This window comes from Symphodus melops (assembly GCF_947650265.1).
Source record: "Symphodus melops genome assembly, chromosome: 6".
Taxonomy (NCBI): Eukaryota; Metazoa; Chordata; class Actinopteri; order Labriformes; family Labridae; genus Symphodus; species Symphodus melops.
The window spans coordinates 18,668,209-18,680,782 of NC_136696.1; the positions used below are offsets into that span (position 1 = coordinate 18,668,209).

Sequence of the window (12,574 nt, forward strand, 5' to 3'; positions counted from 1 at the left end):
ATAATTACAAGTTGATTGGTGTCCTCATACTCTCTGCTCTCACTATCTTTGTCTGCTCTCTGTTAGACTCCCACTTACATAAACACACACAGCATGTCTGGCTCAGTAAATTAACCAAAAAAAAGCTGCTCAGTCCCAGGTCCAGCCACCCTTTTACCAGTTTAATCTCAGGGGCCCCATTTAGAACAGCTGTGTATGTTTGATAGAAAACGTGTGCACCATTGTTTACAGATGTTTGTGGATTTATTTACACCAGTGGACTTACTGGAACTCAGGAGGCAGCTTACTTAAATTTGCCACCACCACGTCTTATGCTATTATTAACCCAACCTCCTCCCAAAGATAATTCATTACTGTTCCACATTTTTCTGTCTCTCTCAGCCCTGAATCTTTTCATCTGCATGTCCTTTCTGGGTCATAATGACACACTCCTGGAAGCTCACATGAAGAGAGAATCAGTTGGATTAATTACTTTACAAAACCAGATCTAGTTTGGAGAATATTTAAGGAGTAGTTTGACATTCTTGCTGAGAGTTAGCTTTGAAGAGAGACACCAATCTCATACAGTCAGGAGGCATTTAGCTTAGCTTAGGACAGGTTACATTAATTTTCGCTAAGAACCAACCCAGTGAGGCAAGGCAAATAATCAAAAACATGCACTAAAAAATGTGCACACAAGCATCATTAGCAAATTTTGTTAGGACTTCAAGGTGAACGTGAACGGTGACATAAGTACTAAAAGAAAAGCTAATACTTTAATGCACAACACACGTTCTCTTTGTTACCTACTGTTGTTCAGTTGAAACAGAAGGTAAGATATAACTTACCATAGTTTTTTTGTCTTTCTGCATAAACCTGTCATTTTGAATTATGGCTTGAACAGTACACCTTTATATGCTTGACATTCCTCACATTTCTAAGTTGTTACCTTCAAAAGTCCAACTTTTTAGAAGGGTCTTTTATACGTTTGTCTGGCAAGGTTTCCACCCCAAATCCTAGTGTTGACAAGTATCTTACCCATTTGATCTTGATGGAAATGTCTGGTTCTCTTTTGTCTTTTTCCAGAAACACACATGCACATACACACTAATGTACACATCTACCCACACACACAGACACATTTGCACTTCCTGACTTTGAGAGCTGTCGGCAGAGCAGCAGTGGGCTGTTTCAGGACTCTAGACAGTTCCTCCAGAGACATGCAGAGACACCCCAAGTCTGACAGGGGACACCAAGTCCGAGTCATACACCCAGATCCCCCCCCACCCCCACCCCACCCCCACCCCACCCCCCTGACACACACACATATCATCCACCCAGAGCCATTCTATCTGTATGGAAATTTGGGCTCCACAGCTGGAATCCCACAAAGCACTGTCATCTACTAATAGTTATTATCTCTTTGGCCTGCTCCCTCACAAAAACCCTGCAATACAAACACATCACATCTTTATGGTAATGCCCTGCAATACAGCCCCAAGCTATGGTGCATAGACCTTTGTTATCATTACGATAATTCCCATTCTCACTTGACTCCTCATTACGCCATGGAACTGCTCAGTGTTGGATAAAGACAAATTCTTGTATCTTTCTTTATTACTCTGGTAGTACACTAAACTTAAACTCCCTAAATACTCTGTAAACATGGCTGTGTAATGAGAATTATACATAAGCAATTGGATAGAGGCCTTTGTGCTTTAACACATTTTATTGAAGATAGGGCAAACTAATAACTCAACATACCTTCAAATGTTGTCCGTTATGAAATAGGATAATTAGTATAAATAAAAATTCTTGTCCCCAGTTATTCAAAATTGAAAATATTATAGAAATATATTATTGTGATTGTTTTGCATTTACAACTATTTGATTTGTGTTTGCCATAAAAAAAAAGAAGACTGAAAAGACGAGGCTTACAGCATCGTAAACACTTTTGTGTATTCTAGGGCTGGAGGGAAATTGTCTAGAAAAAATAATTTGCTATCCAATACACATGTATGTAAAACTATACTGACTGCATATGTGCAGATTAAAAATTAGCATACTTTTGCTTTTTTCGCTATAGATTTCTTATCTTCAATTTCTTCCACCTGCATTTTTTTTCCTATTAGGAGCATACAACTACACTTCTCACTTGTATTGGTTTAAAGTGACATTAGTTCAACCTCATATTCTTTGCTGATAGGTATTGAGTACAGAATTTGCTAGATCTTTTTTTTTTTCTCCAGTCAGATCCCTGGATGAGCAGATGATTTTACAGAAGTGTGTCATCTGGCTACATGAGCTTTGGGTCAGCTCTCTATAGGAAGATGCAAAGTGCAGAGGGACATGGACCCATACATGGACCTCACCATAGCTGCTTGTGTCCTTGCATCTCTCCATGAATGCCCACACAAGGCCCCTGGATCACACAAAAAAAAGTAATTGCAGAATGATCGGCACAGCTTGTCCCGTGCAGCCTGTGTCCCACACTTGAAGGCTCTCCTCAGAGCACCCTCATTGTCACACAGCCTTTTAGCACCTTTGTTCTTGCCTTCCCCTAGGACCTCACAGCTCACCATTGGCAGATGAGTCCCTGTCTGTGACAAAAGGGTCCCTGCACTCAGCCTCATTTGATGCAGTGATAACCCCCCCCCCCCATACACACACAAATAGACGCACACACATATTGCACTCCACCTCCTCCTATAAGACAAAATGTTCCGTTAAATGGTGGAGGATGTGTGGGTCAGGACCAAGGAGTGGGCTTTTAGAAGACAAGTAAACATCAGAGCAGGAGGGATGTCTTGTTGTCTTGTTTACACATTAGTGACCATTTAGCAAGTCTTACTTGTTTCTCTGAGGCTCTCAAACAGCTGGTCTTTTTTTAGTCTTCCTCAAATCCCCATCAGAATCAACACTTTATGATTTGAACAACCCAAACTGTTCTACTGTTCAGGATCTGTTGAACTACAACTGAAACTTAATCTATTATAATGATGTAGCTATATGCATCTTAAAGTCTACTCATGAATGGTTGTGATTGACTTGCATAAAGCATAGTAGAACAATCTAGAATAATTGGCCATATAACACTGTCCATTTTTTTGTTTTTACCAGTATGCTGCACTTCTGTTGTTCATTTTTTGTGATACCCAATGAAGCAAACACAAACACACACACACACACACACACACACACACACACACACACACACACACACACACACACACACACACACACAAATACACACACATGTAAGCTGCATCCTCTAATACCATCTAATGAGGTGATGACCAACCACTTGTTATAATTGCTTCAGTCTCCTTTTAATTTTCAAGCTTATTAATCATATGTAGAGTTATTTAAGAATGCATAAATTAATCTTAGATTAAAAAGCCTATCAAAGCCTCAAAACAATTAAAGAGTAAGGTAAGATTTCCCCCGGGCTGGCACTTTTATTTTAATAGAGTGTTCAGGTGATTATCATACTATGATACAGCACTGTGATTAATGCAGACACACTTTTAAATGAGCTCTTCTCACTGCACACAAAAAGGTAGAAGAAACCTGATAATGACCTCACTGACTTTTTGGCTACTTTTCTCATCATTCTTGCCGCGAGGTTTGCACAGATCCCAGGGAGGCCACGGTAGAAAATATGCACTTAATAAATGTCTCAATGTTTTTTAAGGAGTTTATACTCTGGCTCTTAAACAGTCATTTTATCTGATCTATTTGTGAAGTTTTCACTGTCAATAAGGCTTTAGATTTATATAAGCACACGTTTTAAAACAGTTTTAATTAAGATGTTTATTTAGATGACAAGCAAGGTTTAACAGTGAATACAGTGTATAGACGCCTTTTGATGGACCAACTCTGTTTACTAATGTGACTCTCAACTAAAATGCTTTTCATTTCTTTTTTTGTGCAAGTTTTTTTTTTACATTAATTTGAGTAATAAGAGGCTTTTTTCTTAAACAAAAAAAACATGTAAGAAGAAATCATTCATAATGTGTCACTCTTGGGTTTTATATGTTCACGTTCAAACAAGATTTGAAAAAAAAATTATATGTAACTTTTTTGTTCTATTTTGATTTTCGTTTTGTAAAAAGTGTGGCACGATTACTGTTTTGATATGCTATTTTCTATTTTATATAGGCTTATATTTAGGATATTATTATTGTCATTACGAAATTACTCGTTAAACGCTTCCTATTTTCATTTTTAATGCCTTAAATGATTATTTCCACTCACTACAGCTGTTAAGTTCAGTCCTTATAGGATCAACGGGACGAAGTAACAGGAACGAGTCCTGTTACTTCATCAATACTACATCAGCAGCCCGAAACGTGCGTGCAATCAGAAAAAGACAAGTGCAAAGCTTAACTGACTTTAAACAAATAAATAAATAAATGGCCTTCGTAGGTGAAAGGAATCACGCATTGTAGCCATGACTATTCTACTTTTTTTCCAACTTGAAAACAAAACAAACAAAAAAAACCACTACTGGCAAAATCAAAGAGAGTGACCTTAGGAGCAGCTGGTTGTTGTCAAAACGCGTGTTGGCGAGCTCGAGCTTGTAAACGATGAATCCGTGGGAACCGCGCACGTGTTGAAGGCCTGCACGCGCTATTCATCAGCGGGCCCTGACTCCACGCGTTCAACAATACATCGCTGCGTGGGTCCCTGATGTTTAAGCCGAATCCCATTGCAGCCTTCTCCACGCATAATTCCAATAACTGTTTTTTTTTTTTTTGGTTTTTTTTTGAAAGAGAGTAAAAAGAATTAATTATAACATCAACACAATAGGCTGTATAGAATGCTAAACCAAAATGAATGTTTTCTTTTTTAATATAAGCACATTTATGTTTAAACCTATAGGGTTTATTTAACAGGACTTTACGTTGTGTTTGTATTTTCTTTTATATTTCACCGCCTTACAGATAAAACTTTATGATTGTGGGTGGACCTATGGGTGTTACTGGTCCGAACGCTAATTCCATGTTCAATGGTCATGAATCCATGTTTAATGCAGACTGCCTGTGTGATTGGGAGTGCCTCGCCATAAGTTTTGCCGTCACTAAATTGCTGCCGGTGTCGTAAGGGAGGGGGCTGCACTACAATCTGCTGTCAAGTGGACTGTGCTGCTACTGCTGCACGCGTTACACAAACCTTCCGCGCGCACCAAAAGAGGAGGTTGCACGGGCAGCTGCGTCTCACTCCTGACGCAAACATCTTTACATCTTCCAGCACAGAGCAGACTTCTTATCGCTCCCTCTTTCACCTGATCACAGCTTTGTCATTCACGACGGAGGGGAGCTGCGCGGACATTAGAGGTGAGTTTAGAAACTGAATGTGACTGCCTGTTTTTACATTTGTAGCCATCGATTCAAAAAAATATCTACTCAAATTTCATTGACATTATTTATGATTTAAATGTGCGCGCAGACAGCTGAAAGCTAAAGTTGAACCCAAAAATATATATATTGTGTAGAATTCGAAGTGCTAGAGATTGTGCATATGTTTTTTTTCTTCCATTTGTCACTATTATAATTTATTAGGTCTTTGCTTTTATTGTGAAGGGTAAGTCTCCAATAATTATAATTCGGGTTCATGAAACTTGATTGTCTGGTTGTCAGGCAACTAACAGATTGGCCAATTAAATATGGGGAAATTACGCGTATTTTAAAGCTCGACTTGAGGTTGTCATTTCTTGAACAAAAACTCACACATTTATGCCTAACGTCTTTGCAGCTTCCAGGCCTTTTAGTATGGACTCCATACCTGCGGGACGAGACTCTAGCTCCTCTCCAAGCTCTAAACAGGAACTTTCCTACCCAAGCACCAAGAACCTAAAGCCCAACCAGGTGGGGGAAACGGTGCTGTATGGAATACCCATAGTGTCTTTGGTGATAGACGGCATGGAGAGACTTTGCCTTGCACAAATATCGAACACCTTGCTGAAGAATTACAGCTACAACGAGATCCATAACCGGCGCGTGGCGCTTGGGATCACCTGCGTACAATGCACTCCTGTCCAGCTAGAGATCCTTCGGAGAGCCGGTGCCATGCCTATCTCCTCCCGACGCTGCGGGATGATCACAAAGCGCGAGGCAGAGAGACTCTGTAAGTCATTTCTAGGAGCTCATTCACCTCCGAAACTTCCAGAGAATTTCGCCTTCGATGTGTCCCACGAATGCGCATGGGGCAGTCGAGGCAACTTCATCCCGGCCAGGTACAACAGCTCCAGGGCCAAGTGCATCAAGTGTTCTTACTGCAACATGTATTTTTCTCCTAACAAATTCATTTTTCATTCGCATCGCACACCAGAATCTAAGTACACGCAGCCAGATGCAGCGAACTTTAATTCTTGGAGGCGGCATCTGAAATTGTCAGATAAAGGCAGCTCGACTGATATTTTACACGCGTGGGAGGATGTTAAGGCCATGTTCAATGGGGGCAGCCGGAAAAGGACGCTGCCAGGCAGTGGGTCAAGCTCCAGCTCTTCATTAAAACCACAAGTACCCAACCGTCCCAGAGATTCAACCGAGATCCCCGCAAAGATCCTCGGCTGCGATGACACCCGGGGCAGCATGCCAAGCGCTCGCAGCTACCCGGTCATCCCTGTGCCCAGCAAGGGCTTCGGGATGCTGCAAAAGATCCCTCCGCCACTCTTTCCTCATCCTTACGGGTTCCCAGCGTTCGGCCTTTGTCAGAAGAAAGACGAGAGCTTAATGGGAGAGCAGAGCAAAGCGGGTCTGCCGGGTGTGCTGTGGCCTGGTACCAAGGACAGCGCCTATCACTCCTTCCCCGTGTTCTGGCCCGCGACAGGCGCCCTGCCCATTCCTCCTTACCCCCAGACCCAGCACAAACCCCCACCCGAGCTGTTGTGTCCCCCTAGACAGACGGATATGGACATATCCGAGCACAGTGACCGGAGCACCAACACCTCTAACGACAGCATGGTGGAGAACGAGCGCTGCTCCAGCACTCAGTCCACGCGGAATGAAGACGACAAGTCCGGGGACGAGGCGAGGCAACTGGAGGGTATGGTAACCCTCGCGCCCAGGAAGGTCAGCTATGTTTCCGCGTTCAGGCCCGTGATTAAAGACGCGGACTGTATTGCTAAGTTGTACGGAAACAGAAGTGCTTATATTGGCTCTCGCACTGGCTATTTATCACCTGATTTTTTAAGCGAGAGCTCAAGCTACCGGTCCATGTCCCCGTGTGTGGACAGTGAAGGAGAGCCAGACGTGGACGTGGAAACGAATAAAACGGCAGAGGAGGAAGAGGAGGAAGAGGAGGAGGACTCCCGGTCTCTGTCTTCGGTGTGTCCACGGACTCCTACCAGCCTGGCTCACAGCGTTTCCCCAAACATCTCAGAGTCCACGGGCCTGCGCGAGAGCGCGGTAGTGGAGTCCCAGAAAATGCACGTGCACGTGGGCCAGTCCTCTGACGGAGAGATGCACACCAAGCAGCTGACAGAGAGACACATAGCTGGGACTTTCCCTGAAGTGAGTGACTATTGACCTAAAACAATGCTTATGATACAATTACATTTTCTACATTGTCTTATGTAGGCCTATACGTCATTTTCTTTCCTGAGCTTGTGTGTATTTTTAAAGTGCTATGTGTATTTATATCAGTGTAACTGCAACAGCAAAGACCATGTCCAAACACATAAATATTTCATTTAAATAAAAAACATGAAAACTTCAATTTAGATTTTTCATTTATAATTTTATTTGTGTACAAGTAATTATTCTACAGAATTCCTTTTTTTTTTTTTTTTTGCTAAAAAGTTGGCGATTTTTGTTCTTCAGGTGTTCTCACCGGAAAGAGCTGAGCTGCAACAACGGGGTAGCCCTTATCAGTTCAGACCTGCAAATTACCACACTGGAGCTCTTACAACACATGGTTAGACTTTTTTTTTTTTTGCTAATATTTTTTTTTTATTATTTTAAAAAGTAGTATAAAGAAATCAAAACTTTGGGAGAAAAACATCCTTTTATTTTCCCTTAAGATGAGAGCTCGAGCAAAGAAGAGCCGTCTTCCACAGTGGAGGAAATCGAAACCAAATCATTTAATGAACAAAGCAACGAGGAGAGCCAGCGCGAGGCGGAAGAGGGTGAGTTACAACGAGCTAACACAGGGGATTGGAAATAACAATAATAAATTAAAAACAATAATATTAAGTTCATTTTTTAGAGATAGCCCACGATTCTACTTTCCATCTGTAAAAATAAAGAGGAAATGTCATTTATTTTCTGTGTTCAGGCGAAGATGCGCCAGCCAGAGCTCGGCCACCACAAAGAGCCATGGACGGTCTTGCAAAGGGTAAGACATTAGAGCTATATAAGTTTGTTCAAACTTGGCTCTTAAATGTTTATTCTATTATCCCTATTATCATTATTATTATTACTCAACTAAAATTTAAAATGACCTGCATAAGCTTTTTTCTACTTAAATTAAACTAAACAGACAGTGTCTTTAATTTGTCCCACTTCTGTTATACCAAAATCATGGCCTTGAAAAAAATTAAAAATATAATTATATATATATATATATATATATATATATATATATATATATATATATGTATATATATGTGTATATATATATATATATATATGTATATATATATATATATATATATTGCAATTTGTCATATTTTTAGTGCATACAATTCTTTTTTTCCCCTTCTTTTTACTTATCTGCAGGCCCACACAGACCTGCTCTTAATTGTCCATCTAAATGATGATGATGTTAATGTCCTCCACTCTGTCCTTAAAAATAGCAGAGTGTCCTAGAAGGAAGTTCTTATAATAATGTGCACATGTCCCACTCAAACCTTCTCATCTATCTCTGTCTTTAGCGGAATTACAGAAGCAGCTGTTGGAGCAAGTTGAGCTGAGGAAAAAGCTGGAGCGTGAATTTCAGCACCTGAAAGGCAAGCTTGATTCTGCAACAGTGCTTAATTGAAGTTATTCTCTGTTCGGACTTTCATGTGAACTGTTCTTCTTCTGTCACATTTGTGATTAGGGCCATTTTCTTACTATGACCTAATCCATCACAAAATTACACATACTACCCTGGAAGAGGAGTTTGTAAAACTGCTCATTTGATAGGATTGCAATTTTAAACCTTCTGTCCAAAAAAGGGATTGCCAAAACAGAATACATGCTGTGAAGAACACACTCTATCATTTGAAATTGTACCCATGGCCAGATTGGTCCACTGCTAATATGGTTTTAATCCCAGCTGTAAAAACGACTAAAAATGTCATTCTGAACCCTAAAAACCTTTAATTTCTCATCACAATCCCTAAAACAGTCTCTTTCCACTCTGTTTCACGTACATGTTACTTCAGAATGTGATATAAAAATGTGGAAAAGGATGCACTGTAGAGATCTGCTCTATAAGAGCAGCCCTCTTCAAGAAATAACATGCATCCCCTTAAAAAAAAAAAAAAAATCTCAATGGATGAAAACCTGAACTATCTAGAATGGGAAAAACAAGGCACCCTGCAAATTACAAAGGCAACAATGAAATATTAATAAAAACTGGTGCTTTCCCAGCACATATGTTGGAGATTGTTTTTAGTTTTGTGGGGGTATATTTTAAACTCCAAACATTTTTACTTGTAAAAGAACAGATTTTTTATTTGTTCTAAATTTTGTGCAACTTTAAATACTTTGAACATGTAAACGTTAAAAGCACGTCTGTCAAATTGATGAAGATCAATAAAATCTTTATCGCATTTTTAAAATAATAACTTTATTGTTATTTTATCAGTAAGCTCAGATAGTAGTTTCAGATCAGATAATGTTTTTTTTCTTCTTTTTTTCTTTGACCTAATGCTGTATAATATCATGAACTTCCATAAAAAGGACCGTATTGGATTTCTTCATTGGCAGTATTTGGATCCAATTTGGGCACAACTTGTTTACCTTCAGTATCAGGGGTGCAAAGGGGTGACTCTCAACTCCTATATATATATATATATATATATATATATATATATATATATATATATATATATATATATATATATATATCCACAAATTATCTAATGTTATATAAATAAATAAATTTATATGTTATATGTAATGTTATATAAATAAATATACACCCCTTTTATGCTCAATGCATCCACATTTTCTGGTGGCCATAAAATATGTATTTTTTCTCAGAAGTAGGCCTATAGATAATATCAATTAAATAATGATAAAAAGAAATGCTACATTTAAAAAATCTCCAACATTATACATGAACGTAAGTGTTTCCCTTGTAAAGAATGACAGCGTTAGTTCCAGTGAGACATTGATCATTATGTCTTTACCAGACTTTTTCCTTTACAAGATCGCCCTCTAGAGGCAGGTTGTACTACAGACAAGACTGGTTCAGTGCATTATAGATTTATTGATCTCTCAAAAAATAGCTTTTCACCCTAGAAAATGTAGCTTCATCTTTTATGTTAATTTCTCTGTTTGTATGTAAGTGTGTGTTTTACATCTGCAATTTGTTCCTACAGATAATTTTCAAGATCAGATGAAGAGAGAGCTCTCCTACAGGGAGGAGATGGTTCAGCAGCTTCACATCGTCAGAGGTGAGAACAATAAAGCAGAGGCAGCGGGAGAAGTATGTCCACTTTCACTGTGGATTTATAGAATCACTGTGGCAGATTTGCAGACGTGATTTGTATGTCTAGGATATTAAACTTGTCTGTCAGATCATCATTCAGTCTGCTATAATGCTGCTACAATGACATAAATACCGTAATAAAGCAATCAGTGAAATTCACCCAAACTTCTCATTGCAGCAAGCACTTCAAATTAATCATGTTTTTCCACCATTAACCGTGAATAATGTATTTAATACCACACCGATAATATATTGGCTCAGTTAAAGGCTATGATAACCTAATTTTAAAATCTCTCAATCTCACACTCATTTTCAGTAATTAAACTCAATTTCAGTGTTCAGTTTGCCTTCAGTTCTTCATTACACTGGTAGTTCGTGCTGACAGTTGTACTGAGAAAGACAAACATGTTGTGTTAGTCAGCAAAGGTTTAAAACTTGTTAGCAAAGTAAAAGGAAACCCTTTCACTTCAGCCACTTCACATATGCATGTCGGTGTGCTCAGAAAAGGACTTAAGACGACCTACAAAACATTATTCAGTATAATAATTCAGTGGATACCTTCTTCGAAACAGGAGCCAAAGAAAATAGTGGAGCAAACCAATCACTAAAGGCACATTTAATAAAGGTACAAAGGACTAACATTTCACCGCACTGCGTTTTACTCAGAGTCTAGCATTACAGGTGCAGGTTTAAAAAAGTTAAATACACACCTGCTCACAATGAGGCAACACTCATTGGTTAATGAAAATGGATGGAAAGCAAGGAGTATACTCGAACTGTGACAGAACTCATGTCTAGCCCAATCATATAATAGCCCATTGCATGGTCCATGTTGTGGTTGGGGATGGCATTTAGAACGTAATGTTGTACCGTCAAGTGAGTGGCATATGTTGCGAAATCGGATGTCTGCATTGGCAAAGTCACACCTATTATAGTTTTTTTGGAATATAAAGTTGATTTCATAAATTAAACTCCCATGCCTGTACACTATTGATGTCATATCTCCTTCTTCTCAGAAGCTCACGACGCTTTACACCATTTCTCCTGTAAGATGTTGACTCCTCGCCACTGCAGCGGATCCTGCTCCTTCAAATCTCCTCTGCTCCCTCCCTGAATCACATCCCATTTACACTAAATGACAGAGGAACAAAAGACACATCTGCAGCAAAGCTCAAAGGACACTGAGGAATTGAAAGAAAACAAATTGTAAATTCTTGTAATATTTGAAGATATGTATCTCCATCCCTCATGTTTATGTAACCATCTTGCATACAGTGAATTTTGTTTTACTATAATAATAGCCTACCATTGATGATATTTATTATTTGTGGCAAAGTGCAATGACAACGTATGTATTCTGTGATGTTAAACTTTAAAGGTTGTTATTTGGGTTTTTTTAATTTTTTATCAAGAATAGCTTCTCTGATTAGGAAATTTGTTGCTCCTATTTCTCACGCTAATATGTATTAGCCTACTGCATTTGCTGTGGTCATCTTTGCCGGCCAGTATCGCTCACTTTGAACGTTAGGCACTTAACAAGTTATGGGACTTCTCAGAAAAAAAAGCTTGTGTATTGAATTAGATCAAAATAATAATCATTTGAAGCGGACAAAACTGTACCTTTTTATTCCTGAATACTTCAAAAATACAGATGTTAGTAGGCTAAACTACACCCAAGACTTTGTTATATAGCAACATGTTCTATAAAGAATATACTATTTGTTCATGTGATATTTGTTTTCATCACTAATAAAAAAAACTCACTTTATTAAAAGAAATATTGATTTTGTTCCAGAGCTACCACCGTGTATACTTCTTCATAGTCTGTTAGATTTCTAAATAAAGCGCATTGACACTACGTTGGACTGGAAAATGTCAATCTAAAAACATAACGCAAACATGTAAAATAAGTAGGCCTAATTGGTTTTTTTAGGTTGATTGAATATAG

The 12,574-nt window shown here is 38.9% G+C and overlaps 1 protein-coding gene across 2 annotated transcripts; it reads left to right on the forward strand.

The window, feature by feature from the left end:
* The first annotated feature begins 5,233 nt into the window (after window positions 1–5,233).
* On the forward strand, window positions 5,234–12,476 carry skor1b (SKI family transcriptional corepressor 1b). 2 transcript variants are annotated; one of them, XM_079346522.1, is made up of 8 exons: window positions 5,234–5,318; window positions 5,737–7,496; window positions 7,806–7,899; window positions 8,006–8,110; window positions 8,260–8,319; window positions 8,858–8,932; window positions 10,517–10,591; window positions 11,643–12,476. In XM_079346522.1, exons 2-8 carry the CDS (start codon window positions 5,754–5,756, stop codon window positions 11,738–11,740), a joined length of 2,250 nt encoding a protein of 749 aa, XP_079202648.1. In that variant the 5' UTR covers window positions 5,234–5,318; window positions 5,737–5,753; the 3' UTR covers window positions 11,741–12,476. The 2 variants fall into 2 exon arrangements, with proteins under 2 accessions (XP_079202648.1, XP_079202649.1); XM_079346523.1 differs by having other exon boundaries at window positions 11,646–12,476.
* The last annotated feature ends 98 nt before the right edge of the window (window positions 12,477–12,574 follow it).

Bases quoted from the DNA above. Each gene is read 5' to 3' on its own strand.
- skor1b (XM_079346522.1), top strand. From the start codon at position 5,754: ATGGACTCCATACCTGCGGGACGAGACTCTAGCTCCTCTCCAAGCTCT. The intron at 8,320-8,857 runs GTAAGACATTAG...CTCTGTCTTTAG, and splicing joins CATGGACGGTCTTGCAAAGG to CGGAATTACAGAAGCAGCTG. The intron at 10,592-11,642 runs GTGAGAACAATA...CCTTCTTCTCAG, and splicing joins GCAGCTTCACATCGTCAGAG to AAGCTCACGACGCTTTACAC.